Source organism: Mugil cephalus, chromosome 13 (genome assembly GCF_022458985.1).
Source record: "Mugil cephalus isolate CIBA_MC_2020 chromosome 13, CIBA_Mcephalus_1.1, whole genome shotgun sequence".
Taxonomy (NCBI): Eukaryota; Metazoa; Chordata; class Actinopteri; order Mugiliformes; family Mugilidae; genus Mugil; species Mugil cephalus.
Window position 1 is genome coordinate 12,653,632 of NC_061782.1, and position 24,427 is coordinate 12,678,058.

Consider the following 24,427-nt stretch of genomic DNA (forward strand, 5'->3'; position numbering starts at 1 on the left):
CCCTGACGAGCAATTAACCCACCCGACAGTCAATCTAAAACCCAAAAGCAGTCATCCTCCTTTTTTTAATATATGAAAGAACCAAATAAAAAGTGCAGCGGGTATGTGTGCATGTTTATGGTTGGGGAATATGCTTGACTCTGGAATAACAATCACTTGTGATGAATTTTTTTGGCACCAGAGCAGAGCTGCCGTTTGCCACCCTGGCCATGTTTCCCTCTTTCCCTCTTTCCGTCTTTCTCTACTGACACATTCACATACACACACACACATACACACACACACACACACACACACACACACACACACACACACACACACACACACCAGGGGTTGGGGGTGAGAGAGACAAAGCCGTGATAATCCGATTAGGACCAATTAGGCGTGAGATTCTGCGACACTAGCTGAAAGCCTTAACACTCTGTAGACAGTTATACAGTTATAGAGACATCTGGACACTCCCAGAGAGGAACAGAGGGAGAGCGATGTGAGTGTGGTGTATATGCATGTGTGTGTGTGTGAGTGCGCGCGGGAGAGAAAGAGAAGTGGGGGGGAGGTGGCGAGAGGAAGAGAGAGATCTGGACACTCCCAGACAGAGAGTCAGAGAGTCAGTGGAAGTGCAGCAGCCACTTCTCTCCAGAGCGCGAACTCACTCACATCAGCATCTTTACTGCAGGTAGGAGGCTCCCTCACATCAACTTTGAATGTCTCATCTACTCGTCCTAAGACCATTTAACGTCTTAATTTGTCCACCACATATCGGAGTTACTCTGTAGGTTTTGCAGCCTATCTTAAGCGCCGAGCTGAAACTTTTGTCTGTGTTCCAGGTTCAGTTTCGCGGCACCGAGACGCTCCAGGATGTTCTACTTTCACTGTCCGCCACAGCTAGATGGGGAGTGCTGTCGCTCCAACACATGTAAGTTTTCTATCTTGCATTTTTTTGTTGTTGCTTTTCGGTTATTTTAAACTAATTATTTATCACTTTTAACGCCGTAGTCTGTGGAGTTCCGTGATGTTTACGCATCGTACTTTTGCGCACGGAGTGTGTGTTTTTTGGAGACAGGCCAGAGTTCCATTTTTTCCAAACTATTTTATATTTTTTTATTATTAATTTAAACCATGTAAACCTTTAAAGAAAAAAAAATGTGATGTTGTGTTAAAAAGTTGAATTGTCAGTCTGTCCTACTAAAGCGAACCTTAAACTCGTTGCCTTTTTTACGGATCTGTATAAACTCTTCAGCCTAAAGCGACGAGTCCTATATTATCTTATTATTATTATTATTATTATTATTATTATTATTATTATTATTATTATTATTTTCACGATTCAAAGGGTGGGTGTAAAGGGTTAAGTCTGATTTTCCCTCTGCACTGCTGTGTCAATCTGCTGGCTGTTTTGGTGAGAAGCGCTGGTGGTTTGGCCCCGGGGCAGAGGGGGCGTTTTGTCCCGGGCACAGATGTTGGGTGTCATGGCTCTTAGTCCGTCATGGTTCCCCTCATACTCCCAACATCAATGTTTCATGCAACTAATAGAAAAGCAAAATATATCTGCTTTGGCCTGCATTTATATTTGACTGCATTTCCCTTTGTCAGTCCAACTTTTGTTTTATCATTCACTAAATTATCAATTTAAATAACAGGGAACAATAAACCTCTCATTAATAATTTGATTACATCTCTTTTATCTGCTTTTTTCCCAGTGAATTCAGGAGGTTTTGGAAACCACGCTCCGGCTGACTTTGATGATGGATTCCTACGTAGGAAACAGCGCAGAAACAGAACAACATTTACTTTGCAACAGGTAATTATTTTACCTGGATTAATAAAAAAGAAAGAAAAGAAAGATAGCAGGTGTATATACAACAAGAAATGGGCCTATCTAAAACTTCACTCAAAACAAAACACGCCAGGGAAATTATTAAAATAAGGATAAATTATTTAAAAAAGTTGGTCAAGTTTTAAAAAAATAAGCAGATCCCTTTTTATATATAAATTAAAAATTCAGGAAAAAATTAAATATCATTGGTTAATGACACACCAACTGTAATACAAAATAAAAAATAGAAGATTATAGGCTTACATCTATAAATTAACATTTGCCATTTTCTAAAGGAACCTATGCATACGAGTACATTTATCTTTTTTCTATACGATAGAGGTGTGCATGCAGGTCACTCGATATTAAGCAAATAGTTAAGATCTGTTCACCTGACAAATGTAAGAAGAAAGTTTGAAGTTTTCTATGCAAGAAAGAAAGGAGGAAAATTTGAAGTGCACAGATAAATGAATCAATACTAATAGCAAATCATAACCCTCTAAGCACTAACTGGTATTTTCTTTCCACGCAGCTGGAGGCTTTGGAGGCTGTCTTCGCACAGACCCACTACCCGGACGTGTTCACCCGGGAGGAGCTGGCCATGAAGATCAACCTGACCGAGGCCAGGGTGCAGGTACGGCCGCAGCACCATAATGTGTCCTGGGCACGTTTGACCATGCGAGATGGGGGTAAATTAAGCCACTCTGTCATTCCGGCGATGCACTTTAATAACATCAACATAATGGTGAATATTAGATTAGCTTGATTAATCGGTCATTCATAATTAACCGGCGATAATGTTCTTCACTAATTTGTCCGCGTCTCAGAGGTAGGAATACATCATCCACGCAGATCTCTTTCCCTTGAACAGAAAACGGCGTGTGTTTAAAAGACAAAAAAAAAAAAAAAAAGATGGCAAAGTCTGTAGCCTCCAAAACTCTTCCCCTTCTCTCTCTTTCTCAGCCACACACACACACACATACACACACACACACACACACACACACTCTTAAAACACAAATACACACGTACCTTAAATTTGGCAATTTATATTCCGCTCCTGCCCTGCACATATGCGCTGTTATAAACTTGGCCAGATGTAATTAAGTTATGTGTCCTGTATGTAATTTCCTGCATTCCAGATTTGCTTTTGGGTTTTGTTGTGCGCGCAGATCTAATTGTGGGAAATATAATAGTTTGCCTTTTGTTCCCCAGGGTCATCTTACTATCGCTTAAACCCAATGGCGGGGTTGATAATGGAATCCAGCGCTGTAAATTAGGGATTGTAAACAAATTATTCCCCTCGTAATCCGATTACCACATTCCTATTATTAAATCTGAACATGAATCCACCGCAGTATGCAGGGATATTAAACTTACATTATTATTAGAAAATAAATTTCCTTTCTGTTGTAGTGTTGTTGCCCCCCTTTTTGTAAAGTGTCAATGGGCCTCCCCCGCATTAAGAGCACGCAGCAAATTGAGATTAATGGAGCAATTATAGCCCATTCAGAGATGGGTGTGTGTGGGGGGGCGCGACTTCTAGCTGGAAGGTGCAGGGGTGAGATAAGTCCATTGGTTGTATTGTTGTCCTGCCACCAACATGTCGTCCTTTCTTTATGCCGAATGAATGCATGCGTTTTGTTTGGCTGTTGACATCATTTATAGCCCCGGTACAATAGGAGGGATGCAGAGCACATGCACACCGACTAACCTCCATTCACGCATCATGATTAATGCCTGCTAGAACCGAGTCCTAATCGAATCTGATGTTGTCAAACAATCACTAAATAGGGAAATAAACGACTTCATCATAGCCGCCTCTCTCTCGGGCAGCACAACTGTCAGTGGGAAGTCATTAAAATATGATAATGAAAAATTGCTCAATTAAATGTTGTTATAGGCAGTGACCTTCATTCGATTAAGATACCACAACTTGGCTATATGTTCTCAGCTGTGCGGATGGGGAAGTTTTGGAGATAAGTCGAGGGGGAGGACGTGGGAAATCAGAGCCCTGGTTTGACAGATTCAAACTGAGAGCAAAGCAAATAGAACAATTGTTTCAACCCCACTTGACCTGTTAGTAAGATCAAGTTTACATTTGTTTGTTTGAGATATAAAAGAACGTATAAGAGTAGTTAAAATCTTAAATTAAAGCGGCATTAACTGCTAGAAATCCAGTTCAAATTAATGATTTAACTCAACAGTTTTGTCTTACTTTTTTCTTCTTCTTTTTTTTTTAATGCAGGTTTGGTTTCAGAACCGCAGAGCAAAGTGGAGGAAGACAGAGCGAGGGAGCTCAGACCCTGAAGGGGGGAAGGAGCAGATGAATGAGGGCACTCCTCCCTCTCGCAGCATCAACTCTCAGTCTCCAGTGGACCAGGGCAGGAAACAGAAAGAAACGCTGGAGATGCAGCCAAGGTGAGAGAAGGTGACAGGCAGATGACTGTTGTGGCTTTGGCTGTAGTGAAACGGTGTCTGAATGAGAGGGGAAGTTGGAGCAGATTTTCAGATTGGTGGAGATAAAAAAAAACAACAGGTGACGTCTTGAATATTATGTGTACTTACTCTACAAATATGAAACACGGTTGGAAAATAGTTAAACAAGTATTAAAAAAAAAATTCTCTTGATAATAAGATGTGTGTTTTCTCCAGTATCAACAGGACAGTGGGTCCTGGTGGTCCCTTCTTCCCATCTTGTATACCTGGCACACTCCTCAACTCTGCCACTTACGCTCAGGCCCTCTCACAGGTCGCCACACTGAAAGGTAAATATGAGTTTTATCAAATGGCAAGTGGTGATAATGTTCACGGAGATTGAGATCGTTTTTATGATTCGCCCCTTCGTTATCTTTCAGGTAATGGTTTGTGCTCCTGCTGTGTCTCTGACCCCATGGGCTTGTCCTTCCTGCCACCCTATGGTTGTCAGGGCAACCGCACAGCCAGCGTGGCCGCCCTGCGCATGAAGGCCCGCGAGCACTCGGAGGCTGTGCTGCAGTCAGCCAACCTTCTCGGTGCGGCAACTGGACCCGGCGCCGGCGTGGGAGTCCTGTCCGGAGTTGGAATGAGCACGGCCGGGGTCGTAAGGCCGACACTGGGTCCCGCCATCGAGGTGCCCGTCTCTGTTGGGAGAGGGGGAGACAGCTCCAGCCCCATCCCGGCCACCAAGATGCCAGGGTTGGGCAGCGGCAGTTCTGACAAACACCCTCACTGCTCCAAGGACCCGCAGGAGAAAAAGTGAAGCGCTGGACACAAACGTGGATGTACTGATACTTTAAAATCTGTGTGATCGTGCCTGTTATTACTACTCTACTCTGATCCCATGAGCCACTAAGCACAACAACCGACTCCAGAAACAGCCGGGGACAGACTTTTTTTTTTTTTTTTTCCTGATTTCACGTTGTATGGATGCAAACATTAAAATATTTATTTGAAGGTAAATTATCATTGTGTGAAATGCTGAAAAACTGGGGCCTTGTGACTCCCCATAAAAAGCACAACTGTGGTTTTGGATCTATATTTGTCTTCATGCACTCGTGGACTCTGTTTGATGGACTAACGCAGACACGACGCGCGCGCAGCAAAGACGTACTTGATAATGTGAATTTAAGTAATCGTCCTCGTACAGTCGCTCTTGTTTTCTCTGAGAGGACAGATGCTTACAATGTGAATGTTAATGCATGTAAACTGTAAGTGTAGCGCTGATGGCAGGGCAGGGTGAGGATTTTTTGCAAGATTTTGGCAATATAATGTTCATGCCATCGGGTCAAGAGTGGGCTCAAACAATCGTCTCTCATTTTTTTAATAATTTTTTTTTTCGTTTTTACTTTAAAGTGAAATTGCACTTTAATATTAATCAGCCATTTTCCGTGTAAATGTGTACATGTGCCAGATTACAGTATGCTCATGTGTGTGAACCCCAGGCAGGCGGCAGCAGTGACGGAGCGGCACTTGTCCCCTCCACTCTGTTAGCACATCTGTAGCGCCAGCAGACAAGGAACACACCGGTCCTGTTGTGACATGTTCTTTAAAACAATTAAAGATGTAGTCGCTCATGTTCCTCTCCTGTTGCCTCTCGCTCCAGCCATCTGTTCTGATACATTATTTATCAGCTTCCCCTTAAAGCCGGGAGAGGAGAGCAATTGCGACTCTTATTATTTATTTACTTTTAGGAACGCTCCCTCCTCCTCTCAACGTCTCTCCGAGCATTTTTTTTTTTAAATAAACCCCATTAAAAGTGATATATGCTATTTATTAACCTTGAATTCACATTTTAAAAAGCATAATTACTCATCACCTCAGGGCTCCTCAAACCCCAGTTTATCACGGGCAATATATATGTTGATTCATTATCCCTAAATATCTCTTCCTCCCTGCAATGACTCTTGAATAAAGTAACAGCTGATCAGGCTGAGAATACTTAACTGCAGAGTACACAACCAGTAGTTGGGCTGATTCAATTTGCGTCCTTGAGGATTTTCAGGAAATTACTTTTGATAGTCAATAACACAATTAAGTAAACTACACACACATTATCATGAATAATTGATAAGAAATTATGTATTACCATGAAGTACTGGTTCAATAATTGATGAGGCGACACCCTGGTGACACAGAAGAGGGAGATAATGTCAGAAGTCGTGCCAGGTTGTACACAGAGTACTCACATCCTGTTTTTAACACCATTGTGCGTGCATGTTGTAAATATCTTACAACTATACCAATAAAGTGACGCTTATATGGACTGTGATAGCATTTTTATTTTATTGTTCAAAATTATAAACCATTGCTTTTTTTTTGAGCCAGAATTTATTTAAAAATCTAAAAGTTGGAAGCCTATTATATGTTTTTAGTATCATTATAATTCACAGGTGCTCTGCTGGATCTGTTCATCCCCAAAATAATTTAAAAAATAAAACTAGCGACATTTTACAATATTCTGATTTAAGTGCATAAGAAAGCTACAGAGCAAAAAAAGATGTTAAGCCCAGTGACATGGCGGCTAATGATAACACAATATCCTCGCACACATCAGCCCCTCTTCCTAAATGCACCAGCGTGGACGACAGAATCCAGCCAGCTCGCACAAAAGGCGTGAAAAACACATTCAGCCTCTCCAAAATTGAATACAGCAGTTGTGGAATTTAATCATTCGCCAAAACAAAGGATGCTGAAGTTATAATGACTCCGATCATCATTAAGTTCTGCGCGGCTCCCATAATTCACTGCTTTAATATTTCATAAACAAGTCAAGTTGATGTTGACATTCAGCTGTGCATGTGGCATCATTGATAATTTTCTGTCACCTAAAAAAAGTCCTGAGGCGGTTTTCGTGGAGCATTGTTATATCAAATTAGCTGGAGAGCGGCCAGAAAAGCAGACAAACACGGTGAATGTGGGGGACAGCAGTTGAACTCTGTTCTTACAGTGCAGTTAATGGGCTTCTTTTGTTGCAATAATGAAATATTTTTTTTATTTTTTTTGTGGGGGAAATATGTCCTGAAACGGGGACTTGTTGTGCACACACACGCGCAGACAATATAAGACGCACAGAAACAGAAAACTCAAGAAAGATCGTACATACATTTCTCTCGCTTAATATTTCCTGCAGCTCCCAAAGTTTGCTGCTCCCAGATCTAGATTCCAAAAAGCATTTAGGGGCAGTGCACTGAAAGGCCCAAACAGCCCCCCACTTAAGCGTCGTCACTGCTTTTAATTCCTGCAACAGAGCTGGTCAATAACCCAATCAATTAGAATCAATTAAGATCATCTCTGAATATGGATAATACGAACAAAGCATTTCTTAATGCAGCAAGTAATGTGCCTGTCTGCTGTCTGCCACATAACCACAGCTCTGCTCCACCTTACTCAGCACAGGGGAACAGCATCCTCAGCGTTTGGGATCAATGATGCTCGCAGTTCCTCAGTGGCTTCGAGATAAAAGCATCTCGAAGGAGAGTTTGTGCAAAAACTGGAGAAGTACAGCAAGGGGCCAAAAAGTCTGAATTTTAGTACAGATCAGCTGTGAAGTGGATGGCTGCTCTCAGTTTGTCCACTAGAGGGACTTAGTGAGCAGGAAACCAGACAAGCCACAACAGGCTTCATTTCAAACCTCAATGGGGAAATTGAACATTTTAGATAAACACACACTGATTATTTTTGCTGAGGAACGTTTTTTGTAAATTCATTTTTTTTTCTTAACAAGTACTCTCTCATCAGAAGGGTCAAAAGAAGATGTGATAGGAATATGAAAAGAATCAGGAAGCGGATGTTGGTGAGACGGGAGGAAAGAGGTTAGTTAAAAAGGGATTACCTCAGCCTTTTCCCAAAAGTTTACTGAGCTGTGTGTAAAACCATCTGGGTACGCGTGTGCGTTTGTGCGCAGAGTGCAGCGCGTCTCCATTAAGGCCCATGTGTGTGTGTCCATCATCTCGACCAGGCCCGCCCAGCTGCACCCGCCAAGAATCCCAGGATGCTATCTGCTACAGTGATGTCCTATTATAGCATCAGGCTGCACCGAGGGGAGGGAGATAGGGGTGAAAGGTGGGAGGTACAGTTCCTCCCCTTCCTTTGCCTTATGGCCTTTTCTGCGAGGGGGGTGAGAGAAGCTCTGGGTCATTAAACATCCATGTATTAAGAACTGCAAAAAAAAAAAAAAAAAAAAAAAAAGTTAGTGTGAAATTCATGTTGAAATTAAGTTACCCTCAGATCTGTTTAATCCATGTTGCTAAAAATGTCATTCACTTTTTATCGTAAATAGAAAGCGTCATTCAAGTCTGTTGTTGTGTGGGACCAAGAGCCACTTGTTAACACTCCATATAGTGCTTGTCAGGCCTGTTCACTGAAGAGCATGACACTTCAGTGTGAGGCAGTTGAGTTATTTATGTCTCCCAGAAGGACACCCAAAACTCAGCCCCCCTACCCACTCCCCCTTCGCCCTCACATACACACACAATAACAACACATCTTCAGGAAATTAGCCTTTTCTCCTGGTTTAGACACCACAACCTCCCCGCGCAGTTGCAGTGTTTCACCAGTTCACTGATAGTTAGCTGTAGCTGCTAATGGCCAACGGTGGCCGTCCAGATTTATAAATAGTTGAGAGGCTGTTTGTTTCATGCGCCTGACACTCGACACCAAAGGATCTCGCAGACCCGCGTGGTAGCCCGAGCGCTCATTCTGTCCCCCGTGGTGGACGCTCTCTCTGGGACAGCTCCTCTATTTCTGTCTGGTCTCCAGCCCCGAGTTTTGCCGCCTGTCTTCTGCTCAGATGCTCAAAGACCTAACTACGTAGAGGTTTCTGCGGTGACAGAGCAGGATCAGATCAGCAAGACCCTTTTGGGGGGACGGGTCCCTTTGAGGAGGTTACAAAAAGGCCCAAATTATGGATTATATAACTGGAAGGTAAGACAAGAGCTCGGTGTTCGTTCTTGTTCATGTTCAAAGAGGAACACTTAAAAAATAGACAAAAACTAAATAACAAAAGACAAATAACAACAGCAGATACAGTTTCTAAGTTTCCATACAAGCATCAAGGATCTTTTGATATAATATTAATAGTAGGCATTTTATTTGGAGACATATAAAAGATATGACAAGTTTCTCTTGCAAAAATTTACTGTCATGATTTTATTTTATCGCTCTGACATTTATAAACACTTCGTCCTGTCCTCTCAGCACTCAGAAGTGACAGCTACGTTGCTGTTCAGTCTGCCTTTGCACCAGGGTCCCACTGAAAGCGACCCCTCATGGTGTCAGGTTTTAAAGCTGGAGGTCCGTCACTGGTCAAAAATAAACCTGTCACACGCTAGAATGGATAGAAATCACACCAACGCTCTCACAAGGGATTATTATTGCAAAATAGGCATGAAATTGAGGAGCACTGTCATAACAAAATGCTTCCCTCTGATGCAGATTTCTCCGTCAGCGCTGAGATGAATGAGTAGTTTAGGTAGAGAAGGAGTTTGACTGTTTTTTACCGTTTTCTTAAATGCTTTAATGAACTGAAGAAGTTACTTAACTAAGTGGCTACCGTTTTCTGCTCAGCGACAAGTGTTGCATGATCCAGTTTTGTTTGATGCTGACTTGGTGGGCAGATGATTAGTGGATGCGTAAGGGACGGGTAGGTCAGAAGATATTAATGAACCACTGGGTATTCTGAGGGAAGGTGACGGCTGCCTGGCGGCTACAGCGTGTTTAACCAGAACGTGTTGATGATATCACCTCGACCTGGCTGCCTCGAAATCTACTAGCATTTTATTTAAGAAGAGATAGATAGATAGATCTTCAGATATGTATGAACCACTTCTACACACTTCCCGTTGATGGTTACTGGCTGCAGATCCTGAAATCCACAAGTAATACATAGCAGTGGTGCATGCAAACATGAAAGCAAGGAAAGGCCACTGTGTGAGCAAATGATAATGTCACCTGTGCCCTTAGATTGTATAAATAAAGAAGCATGATTTATATTTAATGCTGATGCTTTAAAGTGGTGTAAGCCAAGTTGGTTTTGAAGAAACATGTTCACATGAACTTCTGGAAGCTATTTCACTTTACCTCCAAAATCTCAATTTAGCAGCACTTCTGCTTAAGGAAATCTTAGTCTGCCTTCCACCTGCTCTGTCTGTACCGTAGTAAAACCAAACGGGTTTAACTACAAGATTAGTTTTCAATATGCCACACTTGTCTCTGGTCCAAACAGGACGATCTTGCTGTTTGACCTAAAGGGAAACAGCTTGATGGAAGCTTGCTCTGCTGGTCCAACTATAACAAAGTCCTTATTAGCATTAACAAAATGAAAATGAGAAATTATATGTTAGTGTCAACTGTTAAATATCGTTAAATCAATAACAGCACCTAGCTTGTGTTTGTGTGTGTGTCGAAGTGCCCCAGGTTTGCGTATGAGCTTGTCTAAATTTGAGCGGATGCGTCACAATTACCAAAAATAACTCACGTGAGGCCATCCTTACTGTGCCTAGCAACAGTGTAGTTTTATTCACAGCATGTGTCTGAAGGTCACAGTGATTGAGTGGAAGGATTTGCAGAGCTGTTTTCAGAACCACATACAGTACATTGCTGCTTAATGCAAATGAGAATGTCCCCCCTACCAAGAACAGCTATAATGAATTACAAACCACAACAAATGAGTAACAGTTTCTATAGTAAAATCTATAAGCTACTATTATAAAGCTATTTTTAACATCACCTTTTTTTTTTTTAAAGTGGAATGTTCTGTGAGATTGAATTGTTCAGGCCCAGGCTGATTCTTTCTGTTTTTCTCCTTAAGGAAAGCAACAAATTCCAGGATAGTTTGGACAGAGGTCAACTAAAAGGCACAATGCCTTAGGAGCTGCTGGCTTGACAAAATCTGGACAGAGGGCCCCAAACCCTGGGGAAGGCAGCCGGCAGACTGTACAATTTTGAGGTCTATATTTGCATGAATGACTGAACTACTGAAGTCAGAGTTCTTTGTTAGCAAGTCTGCATCATGACCTCTGTTGAGAAGCGCCGCTCAGGCCGAAAGAGTGGCGGGCATCGAAAGCACAGCGATGGAGGCTACAGCGACACCTCCAGTGGTGGGTCCTTCCTGGACGAGAACGACCGCGAGGTCAGCAGTCTGACAGACAGAGCATTCAGGAGTCTCTGCATCGGAGATGAGGCCGTTTACAATGACTCAGACCTCTCTTTGCCTTCGCCATGCATGCAGAGGGACAGGCAGATGGCCCTCAGCCACAGTGGCCAGGACAGGGACAGAGAGAGGGAGGAACTTAAGAGAGCTGCTCATGAGAACTTCAGCTTCAGGATGCAGCAGTATGGACAGAACTGGATCCACGGAGGAATGTATGGGGCCCAGATGCACGGAGATCCACAGTGGGACGCCTATGGGGACAGGACACAGGGGACGATTTCTGCCACATTCCAGCACTCCTTTGTGGAAACCTCTCAGCAGGAAAATTCTCTGAGGGAGGAGCAGCTATCCTTCCTCAGCAATGGAGCCACAGAGTTGAGTTCACAGCAACGCAGAAGCCGCTCCAGAGTGTCCTCGCTCATCAGGGCTTTCAACTCGGAGGGATACAGGGATGGAGCAGGAATGGATGATAAACTAAGAGAGTGGAATGATGAGACAAGCTGGGATAAATCCGCTCTGATGAGCATCCAAAGGGAACTTTCTGAATTCTCTACATCGTACCAGCAAAATTTTAACAGTAGCCATTTCCCCGCCGCTGGCCCTTTTTCATCTCAAGACACCAACTTCTATTCGTCTGAAGTAGCTGCAGTGGCTCACATGTCCCACAATTCTGCATCTTCTTTCATGAGAGCTTCACACAGTACGCACAGCATGTCCGCACAGGTCAATTGCAACTCTAACTTCTTTATACACAGTGAGTTTAGTCCCTTTAAGGTATGGAGGGACCACAACAGGTTTCCCTTCCAGCGAGGAGAGGTGTCAGGTTTTATGCACTGTTCAGAGTTCCCTAGATGGTATGAGACGCCAATGTACAAGGAGATTTCAATGGACGACCAGGCACATGCTCCTCATAGGAGTATCAGACACCCCAGGGGTATGGCACCTGTGGTTGCTCCAACTCCTCCACGCTCCACCTCAACATCCACAATGCTGCAGAAGGCGTCAGCCGTTGAGAAGCGCTGTGAATCGGAGTTGGCAGGTCACTTCCCTCACAGGAAGAGGACCCAAAGCCTCGGATCGAACAGGCTTCCTTCCCACCGCCCATCAACTGCATCACCCACCATCGAGATGTCACGACGTGTCCGTGACACCATCAGCTCCGTCAAAGCCCTCCAGCAGAAAATCAAAATGATGACAGAGCAAAATATCACAACAGAGTCGATAACAAGCCAACAGTCAGCATTTTGTAGCAATGATAATTCAGTGGTGTCGAATGTTGTTAACAGCAACATTAGTACAACTCCCTTTAACATGAACCAGCTTCGCACCCCGACAGTCCACGCACATCAGGAAGCAGAGACATTTTTCCAGTCATATGCGGCTTCTCCTCAACCAGTGGAGCACGCTCCAGTGCGAGCCGAAAGCAGGGGAGCCACTCCTGACGTTAGGATGTCCAGCTACAAATCCCGAGCCACCAGCTTACTCTTCAATCTCAAAGACAACAGGAAAAGAGTAAAAAGCACCTACAGCCCCACCAAATTCAAAGGCTTGGAAACACTGGACAAAAACAAACAGCATCCTATGCAGGAGCTGCCTAGAGAGACTGTGATAGACATCCCTGATTTTCCAGATCAGGACATTCAGTTTACCCAGCTGGAAGAATCCGGCAGGACTAATGCTGCTATTAACCAGTATCATGGCTCCGGATATTCAATGCTGAATTCTCAGCCTGCAACAGCACATGCAGGCCTATATCCAGAATACAATTTAAGTGATTACCAAACAGCTCAGATGCAAGGTCAGATGGTTCATCACTCTGGGTTCAGTGGTTTCATACCTGAAAATTACACCGGCAATCAGCTGGCTAATGGACAGAATCTTCATGAAGATTTAACATCGTTTGCTCCCTATAAGCAAGGCGTGATAGATAATGTTGGAACCTTGGTGGGGGATGCATACAGCCTTAAACCGTCTTATTCTGCTGCAGAAACATCGAGGCTAAGTGCCGACAACAATCAAAGCAGAGAATATTTAATAAGGAAAACAAATACTGAACAACCTTTTAATGAAACAGTGGGAAGCGTATTCACAAAGGTGGAGAGATATGAGCAGCTCAAAGACAACAGACACAATTACAATAATGCGTCCTCACAGGATCAGTGGAGACAGACAAACAGCCAGGATACAGAAAAGCTCAGCCTGAAAGCGGGTGTGTCTCCATGGAAACAAGAGATAGCTGCTTTAACGGAAAAGACGAAACAAGAAAATCAGCCAGGTATGAGTAAAGAGATGGAGAAGGTAGAGATGACTGAGAGTTTTGGTGTTGGAACATCTTCTAAGAAAAAGCCGGGCTTGGTTAACAGTAACATTTCAAACCAACCGGCCCCACATTCGTTTAGTAATACTGTTGAAAATCCAGCATATTATGGACTACAGCCACCTTTGGCATTTAAGGACAAAAATGTTGCTCAAAAGTATTCTGGACACAATGAGAAAGATGAACAGAAAGATAAGTATCTGGCACAGAATTATACCGGACTCACCAATCGAGAACACAGAAGCCAACATGCTGTTTATTCTGCAACAGACAAACCTATTGCCATGCAAGAAACAAATCAGAGGAAACAATATATGTCAATTCCAAAGGTGCATGAAATGCAAAGTTTGCAGCCAACAGAAGCTACACAGCAGTTTGAACAAAATATTGAGAAAAAATCTCTACCTAACCCAGACAATACATCTGCCACCACCATGGAAAATCAGACAAAGGATAGACAGTTTGCTGAGGTCAAACAGGTCATGGCAGAACATATAAAAGCACAACACGCCCAAGCAGAGCTGGCAAAAGCTCAGCAGCGAGCTCAAGTGGAGCAACCCAAAGCGGAATTGGCTAGGTTAATTTTAGCAGGGCAGACTGGTTCAGAGGCAGTCAAAACAGAACAAGCCAAATCAGAACAGAGCAGAGTAAAAGAAGCCAAATCAGAATATAATAACGAGGAGAAGAGGAAAGAAGAACATACACAACAGTTTCAAGAAATTAAACCAGACTGGGCCAGAGAGGAACAGGCAAGAGCTGAGCACACCCGAGTTCAGAGGGTAACAGATGAGCCAAGATATATTACAGAGGAAGCAGGAGCCAAGCACACGAGAGAGGAGCAGCGTAAGCAGGTCAAAGTAGAACAAGCTGAAGCAGAGAGGCTAAAAGAAGAACACATAAAAACTGAACTGGTCAAGACCGAGCAGGCTGCACAAGTAATAGTAAAGCAAGCAAAAATTGAACCGGTCACAGGAAAAAGGATCCATGCAGAGCACGCTGAGGAAGTTAAAAGAGAGCAGATGGAGGCCAGACAAATCGGAACAAAAAAGGTTAACACGAAACAGATTGAAGCAGATTGTGGAAAAGGAGAACAGAGAAAAACAGAGCAAATGAAAGAGCAACAAACAGAAGCTGAAGTTGAGACAAAGCTTGTCGAAGTAGGAAATGTCAAAGCAGACTGCATTAAAATTGAGGAGATTAGACAAGCAAAAGACGAGGGAGGATCAGTAGGTAAAGTAAATGCAGAGCAACTTAAAACACAAAGACATACGCCCAAAGAGATCAAACCCGAAGAGAGAAAAGTGGAATGGGCAAAGTTGGAAAAAATCAAAGTGGAGGGAGCTAAAGCAGACCTAATAAAAATAGAAAGTATGCAGGAACGCTCAGCTAAACTAACAGCAAAGATCACAGCCACACAACAGTTCAAAAGTGAGCCAGACAAAGTTGAGCAAGTTAAGACAGAGCTGGCTAAAGCTAAAGCGGAATTGGCCAAAATAAAAGAGAAAATGAGAGGCGAGCAAATAGAGAAAGTAGGTCATACAGTCATAAGAAAAGAGGAGGACACTGCAATCAGTGCTCCTTTAAAAGTAAATATCAATAAAAAGGAAGAAAACAAAAAGCAGGAACCGGCAGCACAGATTCATCCAGAGAAACTAGAGACAGTCACCAGAAACAGCATCACTCAGACTGACAAAGGAGCTGAGGAGTACGACAATCTCAGAGAGAAATATGGCTTCAACAACGCCGTTTCGACAAACATAAACAAAGTGTCAGCTACAGGGAATGTGTCCTCAAATGATGCCATTGAAACACAGACTGTTTCTCTTGATAGAACTGAGACGGTAAACAAAGAGAAATCAAAAGATGAAGGATCCATTGCAGCTAACACAGAAAGTAAGGAGGAAGTAGGCAGCTCTAAGGTGAAAGAAAGTCAATATGTTTACAGTGAGTCATCCAAAGAATTCAAATTATCCAGTGCAGATGATGTATCTACGAAAGTACATAAAAGTGATAAAGTGAAGAATGATACTACTGAAAAGGTAGAAAAAAGTGACCCTGTGAGAAACCCTGACGCTTCACTGCAAAGAGATTCTGATTCAGCTAAACCGCTCACAATTGAACGAAAACCTAAGTCCATCGAGCTGAATGTGGGCCCAGCCAAAGATCTGCAATTTACCCCTCCCAGATCACTGTCCCACAAAGAGAAAGCTCAGAGCAAGCAGGAGATTCTGACTTCCAAGATTAAAGCTCATGCTGAAAAGGAGATTTCAGCTATTAAAGAAAAGGGTTTTGCTCTACGAGATGGTTTCATATCCAAGAGTTCATCCAAGTTATCAGTAGGTAGTGTCCGACAGAAGCCAACATCACAGGAAGCAATGAAAAAGAATGAAATGTCCAACACTGGTACACCAAAGCACCAGTTGGAGCCTTCAGGAGTGCAGGTGGAACCAGCTAAGCCTGTTTTAATCTCAAGCTCGGCTACAACACCACTTAAGTCTGTTGCGACCACTAGTCAGTCAGTAGACCAGTCACAGAAACCGGCTCCAAAAAAACAATTGAAAAACAGCAGTGATGAACCAGAGCCAACCACAAGCACAAAGCAAACGGGAAGCACAACTGAGGGAATCGTAAAAAATCAAACGCAAGAGAATCAACCCGAGATGAAGTCAACCAAGCAAAATAAAGAGCACACTTTCAAGACCGACCAAGGAAAGCAGCAAGCAAATCATGGAGAAATCTCTGTAAAACAAAAAGAGGGACTGAAAGACAATTTAGACATCAATACTGACCTTCTCACCAGAAAGAAACAAAACCCGTCACAAACTACAAGCGTTAAATCTGAAATCCCTAAATCTGTGACAACAGAAAAGGCTGAAAACAAAGAACAAGTTCACGAAGACTCATCAGCACCTTCAATAAATCTTTTCTTAGGTCAAAAAGAGAGAGCTGTAGTCGACGACAGCTTGCAGATTATGGGAATAATGGTAACTGTACGCGAAAGAAACCTTTCTCCAAGCACTGGTCAGGGAAATAATAGCGCTCTAAAACAAATGAATGAAACAGAGAGAGGGAGCAGTAATTCAGGGGTTGATAAGCATGATCCCAACACTGGTCGAGAAGTAGGAGAAGGTAATAGACCTACAAATAAGGTTACAGAAGATCACATGGAGATTTGTATGAAAGGTCCCACTGTAAATGTACCAGAAGTATCAAGCTTAGAGACACCAAAGAACAATACTACTGGGAATGTCACTGTGAAAAAGACAAATATCCTGCAGGAGAGTTCAACTATAAATGCAAAACCCCAAAAGAAAACGCAGCCAGAAGCACTGGCTGACAAAGAAGTGCCCTTCACAGTCACTGTACCTGCTAAAAATAAACTGTCAGCTGAAACTGAAAGATACAAGGAGGACATGAAAGCAAGTGAAACAAACAACTTTGCAGATAAAACGGTAAAAGAAAACTCAAGGGCAGATGAACTTAAGACTCACACCAATGAGAAAAATCCACAAAAAGTGCAAAACAATGAAAACTTAATTGTCAAAGTTGTGGACACTGGAATTAAGAATAAGAATGATGCTTCAGCTCATGGTGTCAATCCGTCAGTCAAAGAAGATATTACAGCTGTTAAAAATCAATCCAAAATCAGCAACATACATGGCACAAGTGCACCTCTAGTGGAAGAAAAGAAACATGACTCAACAGCGCCAAAAACCTTCAGCAAGGCCAGCCTTTCTAACAATTTAACTGAGAACAAAAACGCACACGAATCTCCTAAACTTCAACATAAGGAGACAAATATTGGACTAAATTATCAAGCGGACGATGGTGTGCACATTGATAGTATTGCTGTCAGAGTTGTGCCAGCTGGAACAGAGAAGGACAACATAAAAATGGGAGTAAAATGTCCCAGCATCACTTTCCCTACAGATGTGGTGCCATCAAATGAGTCAAAACAAGTTGTCTCATCTATTCCGGCTGTCTCAAATAGTAAAATTCAAACCAAAGACCTCACTCCAGCAAGCAGTGAGACAAAGAAAGACAGTTTGGAAGACAAATTACGAGTACAACAAGTATTGTCCAGTGTGAAGAAACTGTCTGATGCATTGAAAAACAGCAATCCACAGAGCAGCACAAATGCAAACAATGAGAATATTCAAGCTGAACATGGAAAGTCTGAAAAAGTAAAGAAAAGTGGGAAATTGCTTGAGGATTTAAACGTACAACCAGTGCTGGGAGACTACTTTCAAGTACAAGGAGTAACAGAAACAAGCAATGACCTACATGGCAATAGAGGCACTGCAGGAGATACAACAAATGGAAGGGAACTTCCAGGGATACTATCAAACAAAACAACTAACAGTAATGAATCACACAAGGATGGAAAAATTGAAGCCTTTGTGTTCAGTGTAGATCAAGAGAAAATGAAAACAGCTGAATTAAGAATTCAGAGTGACAACCTGAAAGGGAAAACTTGGGAAACAGAAGAAAAGCTGGCTTCAAGACAAGCTGATGGTTCCACTGAGACATGGAGTAATAATGAACAAACGAAGCCAGGTCAAAGTAATCCCACCAGAAAACACCACTCAGAGAATCGATCCAGTTTAGTAGCAATTGAAAGACAAAGTTCAGGAAATTCCCACTCAAATACGATTAAAGAAAAACCTGAAGTTAAACCAAAACCAAAAGAAAGGGTGTCCACAATACCAGAGATATCAGCACTGGCAGACTATGCCAGGTTAAAGGTAATAGTTTCAGAGGACAGAGACGTGAACTCAGTTCAGGAATTCCCTCCCAACAAAAGAGAAGGATTCTTTCCACTAATACAGTCTCGTCATAGTAGACGCCCTGTGTTCACCGCTGACCCACAAGAGCCATCTGTAAAAGAGAAACGTTTGCCAAATAAGACAGAGTTCAACGCCAAAGCGAACAAAGAGCCAAAAGCACTAGTATTTCCAATTACAGAGAAAGAACACCAGAGGACGGGGATGTTCAAACTGGATGCCAAGGTGAATGAAGGTGTGTCAGACAATGTGGGAAGAAATCATAGAGAGATAAATAATTCACCAACAGTTCAGACAGAACAAATGGGTGGAGGTGGTAACCAAGGACACTCTCAAGTAGATCAAAGTATCTGTCAGCCAAACAATCTGTCTTTGCAAACAACAACCACAGAGGGATCGACAAATTCTCTTCCACGTCCAACCATGGGCCAAATGCACAACTGGAAAGAAAACAAGTCATCTCTAAGGAAAAGTGAGAGGACTGAGAAACAAGATGTATTCACCGGGGCTAAGACTGAAGGTGAGAAGACAGATAAACTAAATAAAGAAAAGCTTGCAACTCAGCATGAAGAAACCAAAACAAAGCAGTGGGGTAGAATAAAACAACTGGAGGAAGTGTCCAGGAGTGAAGAGGACAAAAGAGAAGACATGAGAATAAAACAGATGTTAGAGGAGAGTAGAGCTTCTCTGGCTGAAGAAGAGAGGAGAGCTATCCGTAGAGAAGAGGAGAGGAGGGCAAAAGAGCGTGAGGCCATAACTATTAAGATCAAGGAGAGAAGAGAAAAACAAAAAGAAGCTGAGAGAAAAGCAGAGGAAGAAAGAAAGTCAACGCAGAAAGAAGAAGAGAGAGCTGCTCAAATAGAAGAGAATATGAGAGCAAAGCAAAGGGAAGAAGAAATGAAAATAAGAGAAACTGAGAAGAGGAGAATCAAAATTGAGGAGGAGAAAGCTGCTCAAGAGGAACAGCAAAGGCGAGCTGTACAAGATGAGCAGCAAAGGAGAGCTACACAAGAGGAGCAGCAAAGGAGAGTCATAGAAGAGGAAAAGCAAAGAAGAGCTGCACAAGAGGAAAAGCAAAGGAGAGCCACACTAGAGGAACAGCAAAAGCGAGCTGTACAAGAGGAAAAGCAAAGGAGAGCAGCGCAAGAGGAACAGCAAAGGAGAGCAGAACAAGAGGAACTGCAAAGGAGAGCCGCACTAGAGGAACAGCAAAAGCGAGCTCTACAAGAGGAACAGCAAAGGAGAGCAGCACAAGAGGAACTGCAAAAGAGAGCTGCACTAGAGGAACAGCAAAAGCGAGCTCTACAAGAGGAACAGCAAAGGAGAGCTGCACAAGAGGAACAGCAAAAGCGAGCTCTACAAGAGGAAAAGCAAAGGAGAGCAGCACAAGAGGAGCAGCAAAAGCGAGCTCTACAAGAAGAAAGGCAAAGGAGAGCAGCACAAGAGGAACAGGAAAGGAGAGCTGCACAAGAGGAACAGCAAAGGAGAGCTGCACTAGAGGAACAGCAAAAGCGAGCTCTACAAGAGGAAAGGCAAAGAAGAGCAGCACAAGAGGAACAGCAAAGGAGAGCTGCACAAGAGGAACAGCAAAGGAGAGCAGCACAAGAGGAACAGCAAAGGAGAGCCGCACTAGAGGAACAACAAAAGCAAGCTCTACAAGAGGAAAAGCAAAGAAGGGTAGCAAAAGAACTGCAAATGAGAGTTGCCAAAGAAGAGCAGGAAAGGAGAGCCATAGAAGTGGAGCAGCAAAGGAGGGTCATAGAAGAGGAGCAGCAAAGAGCAGAACAGCAAAAGAGAGCTGCACAAGTGGAGCAACAGAGAGCAGCAAAAGAGGAACAGCAAAGGAGAGCCCTTGAAGATCAACAGAGAGCTGCATATGAAGAGCAGCAAAGAAGAGCTGCAGAAGAGGAGCAGCAAAGGAACGCTGCACAAGAGGAACAGCAAAGGAGAGCTGTAAAGCAAGAGCAGCAAAGGAGGACCGCTCTGATTGAGGAGCAAAGGAGGGCTAAACAAATTGAGGAGAAGGTACTTGCTGATATTGAGGAGGAAAATAAAAGAAAGGAGAGAGAAGAGAGAGCTGCTCATGCTTTAGAAAAGGAGAGGATGAAGCAGATCCTTGAACAAGAGGAGAAGGGTGGAATGCATAAAAAAGAGGATTGGATGAGAACTCAAAAAGAGGAGGCAGGGGAAGGGCAAGAGAAAAGGGACAGGGCTGGAATACCTAAGGAGAGTAAAGCTGCACTGAAAGAGGAGAAGAGAGCAGTTCAAGAGCGACTGCTCGCTCAAAGAGAGGATAGGGTCCAGGCTAAAAAGAGAGAAGAAGAAAAGGTAGCAGCTCAGAGGGAAATGTTGAGAGCAGCACAAAACGATTCTCTCCAGTATTATGCCATCACCTCAACAGAATCAGATAGGAAATCCAGAGAAAGGCAACTATGCTCCCCCTCACCTTCCCAACAAAGAAATCAATCAGGACTTGAGTCAGCCAGTGACTCAGCATCCCACCCTAGGTTGTATAGGCCTCATGCCCCTGCATCTCCAGCTCCATCTCTGCCCCGTTCTAACACTTCCTCTCCTGCTCTAGGAGGCAAGCCCTTAATGTTCAGGGTGAAGGATAACACCATGAAAGGTTCCTCTTTGACCAAGTCAGTCAAGCCACGCTTCCATAAGAACTATGGAGACGATTTTTGGCTGGGTTCACCCACCGACCGGGGGGAGGAAGAGCAGGATTTTATGAGACGCAGTGCTGGAACACCTGTCTATCCTGACACAGGGTTAAACAGGCTTTCTGCTATCAGTGAGTCCTCCACCTTCCATTCAACATCTTCATCACAAGATTACTCAACCCCCACCCCTCATTACAGGCCCTATTCCAGGAGAAGCATTGTTCTGGATGAAGACGACTCCCGCTCTATTGTCAGCAACATGTCAGAGGATGTGGAGAGTTTTGCCACCAGTACAACCGACCTGGCTGACATACGAGGTCTGTATGACTATGACAGACCAGAATCAGCCTGCAGCTTTAGCAGCGATGTGTCCCGTTCTTTGGGGAGGCCTCCTGTTGTTCCCCCTAAAAGTGAGAAGGCCTTGCGCAGAGCCAAAAGGTTAGCCACTCGGAGGATAAAGAAAGAGTTGTCCAAAACTGCAGTAGACAGCCCTGCTGGAGTTGAGAAGGAAGTATCCAGTGTCCCTTTTTCCTCCTCCTCCACTGAGGTACGGTCCTCCAACCGCCATGCTGTGGCTTCCCCGCATTTTTCCCCACCCGTCTCCCTTGCTCACACTCCAGCGCTGGAATCTAGCTTGCCTTCTTCACATACAGAGCACCAATCTTCTCACCGCTCTTTCCACGCTTCCCCTCATGCCACTGGTCCCATCTCACTCCCAGCTTCCTCGCATAATGCTGCTGCTGCTGCTTCCACCCATACTGCTCCTAAGATAGTTGACCATGTTCCTTCTTCTCCCACTTTCCATCATGTCACCCATCCAGCTCCAGTGACACAGTACCAGGTAGAATCAAGCTATCCCCAGTCCTATCCAGTCACCCAGCGCAAGGTGCTGCAAGATCTCGGCTCTGGTCAGTATTTTGTAGTGGACATGCCCGTTCCAGTGAAAACAAAGACGTTCTTTGATCCAGAGACTGGAAAGTATGTTCAGCTGAATGTGCGCGAGTCTGGTCAGAGTATCCCGCAACATAACACCCAACAAACGTTTCCACAGCCCCAGATGAAGCCTCAACAACAGCCCCTCTCCCATGCCCATCCAGCAGGCAAACCCTTTTATCAAGGCTATCATGGTTATCCCCAAGACTACCAACCTGCACCCCAGAGGTCATCAGTTCCTGCAACCCTACCCCAGGACCCACAACCTGCCAGGGAGAGCAACAGCTATGGACATCCAGCCACTCAAACAGGACAGATCTCTGAAGGGCATCGCTACAGCCCAGAGAAAACTCCATACATGGACACAGTTAATGATATAGACAAAACACATAACACAGTTTACAGCACACATGGCTCACATGAGTCGTTCCCAGAGTGTGACACAAACAGCCAGCTTGCAGGAAGCTCAGTTTGCGAAAATGATAACTCAGCCCACTCACGATATCAGCACCGTGATATAATTACCATGAGTGAACTGGAGGACTTCATGGAGGTGTCTGACTGGTGATAACAAATGCTGGCATGTTATGAATTAGTCATAATGTGCACGTGTGTAAATGACTTTTTCAACTGACAATTGTCTCACAGTGTTTTGGTTTTTAGTTTTGAAAAGATCCCTGTGACATGCTGTTAATTTGCTGCTGTTGATGCATTTATTGTTTTACAGAGTTCACCATTCCATTTGACTTTTGAATGTGAGAAGCTAAGTTATATTTCTTGTGCAAACGGTATGATTGGTACCCCATTGCCTCTAAAACCTAGACGAATGTCGACCTACATCAAACAGTGTGACAAAAGGGTTTAGTTGGTTGGAGAAATATTTGTTTCTGCTATAAACACAGACAGGCTTGCTTACGTTTTTTTTCTTCTTCCTCTGCTTGTGAAATCCTATTTCTGATGCATGAAATATTGTGAAACCCAAAGTTTTTTCAGACAGAGTAAAGCATAGTTTGTGTATTCAGCCACTGTATCAGAGTGAACAGACGGTGATTGTTTCATTTCATACGATGGTTAGCTGTTGTTGTTGTTGTTTTTTTTTAAAGCTGAGAGTCTCTCTCTGTGTTGCTGTGACATGGACTTATTCAGACAATACAAACACTTCAATCAAAAGAACTATTTCTCATGACAATGCTTGTTTTTCATGTTACCTTGTAAAGATAATTAAACAGAAATGAAAAATAAGTATTATAAATGCCACCTTGTACCGACTCTTTTTTCAAACTGACTGAGTTAAGAGGTTTCAATGAGAAAATTCAAAACGAGAAAGTAACATCCGTTGTTGTTTTTTTTTAGCCGTATGACTCAATCTAAATAATATTTGCCTACTATACGTATGGGATTCTGATAATAGAAATAATGCAGTGTGTAAATGTATTTTCTTTGATTTCTTTAACCTGAAGTGTTGATACCCTGGGAAGCAGTGACCTGCTTTGTCCACTGTGGGGCAGAGGAGAGCGATTCCTCCATTGGAGCAAAGACTTGACCTTAATAGTTAGGTAAAGCAAAAGTTGAGGAAAATAAGAGATTTAGTTAAGAAGATATAATATTCATCCACATCAAATCTAGCATTTTAGCACATTTACACATGACCCTCTGCTCATAAAACTTGCTACTGTAAAGCCATTTAAATTAAAACAAAAATATGAAAAGGATTTTGTCATGGTTAGAAAAGACAGAGCCACCTCTTAAACCCAGTCAGTACTTTATTTCCCCCACTGAATTCATGCTTTTCAAGAGAATCCTAAATACAGCTTGAAGGGGTTAAATCTTGTTGTGTAATTCCATTTGGCTTTGGCAGAGCTCAAAGCGCCAGCAGAAGCCCTGCCTCAGCAGTTTAGCCTGCCCAATAAAGCAGCAGGCTTCATACCACTGGGACAGCCTGACAACCACAGCCAGAGACAAGCCCATGCCACTCTGTCCAGCAGCTAGACAGGGAGAGGTCCCAGCTCACACAGACGCATGCACATCTGCGGAAATGCATACAGACACAAAAATACACAGCTCAAACATCAGCGTATGTCTTTGTAAGCCTTACTGGGAGACGCAAGATGACTATTATCCCCTCATTGTTAGAGTAACGTAGATGATGGAAATGCATGTTCAGCACTTTGGTGCATATGCTCAGCGTGACTGACGCACACACACACACTGACCATGAGACCTGATCATCTCTTTTAGAGCTCTGGGGTTTTGGGCCACGGTCCAAAACTCACTCACAGAAAT

The 24,427-nt window shown here is 43.3% G+C and overlaps 2 protein-coding genes across 3 annotated transcripts; both read left to right on the forward strand.

The window, feature by feature from the left end:
* The first annotated feature begins 536 nt into the window (after positions 1–536).
* drgx (dorsal root ganglia homeobox) lies at positions 537–6,523 on the forward strand. The gene is made up of 7 exons (XM_047603516.1): positions 537–676; positions 828–916; positions 1,701–1,801; positions 2,349–2,450; positions 4,065–4,237; positions 4,472–4,584; positions 4,675–6,523. Exons 2-7 carry the CDS (start codon positions 859–861, stop codon positions 5,055–5,057), a joined length of 930 nt encoding a protein of 309 aa, XP_047459472.1. The 5' UTR covers positions 537–676; positions 828–858; the 3' UTR covers positions 5,058–6,523.
* Positions 6,524–8,629: 2,106 nt separating this feature from the next.
* LOC125019135 (golgin subfamily B member 1) lies at positions 8,630–23,398 on the forward strand. 2 transcript variants are annotated; one of them, XM_047603664.1, is made up of 3 exons: positions 8,630–9,220; positions 11,106–21,758; positions 22,033–22,181. In XM_047603664.1, the coding sequence occupies exons 2-3, from the start codon at positions 11,307–11,309 to the stop codon at positions 22,039–22,041; spliced, it is 10,461 nt and encodes a 3,486-aa protein (XP_047459620.1). In that variant the 5' UTR covers positions 8,630–9,220; positions 11,106–11,306; the 3' UTR covers positions 22,042–22,181. The 2 variants fall into 2 exon arrangements, with proteins under 2 accessions (XP_047459620.1, XP_047459619.1); XM_047603663.1 differs by having other exon boundaries at positions 8,651–9,220; positions 11,106–23,398.
* The last annotated feature ends 1,029 nt before the right edge of the window (positions 23,399–24,427 follow it).

Coding starts and splice junctions, on each gene's coding strand:
- drgx (XM_047603516.1), top strand. CDS start 859: ATGTTCTACTTTCACTGTCCGCCACAGCTAGATGGGGAGTGCTGTCGC. Junction 2,451..4,064: donor TGACCGAGGCCAGGGTGCAG/GTACGGCCGCAG, acceptor TTTTTAATGCAG/GTTTGGTTTCAGAACCGCAG. Junction 4,585..4,674: donor ACAGGTCGCCACACTGAAAG/GTAAATATGAGT, acceptor GTTATCTTTCAG/GTAATGGTTTGTGCTCCTGC.
- LOC125019135 (XM_047603663.1), top strand. CDS start 11,307: ATGACCTCTGTTGAGAAGCGCCGCTCAGGCCGAAAGAGTGGCGGGCAT.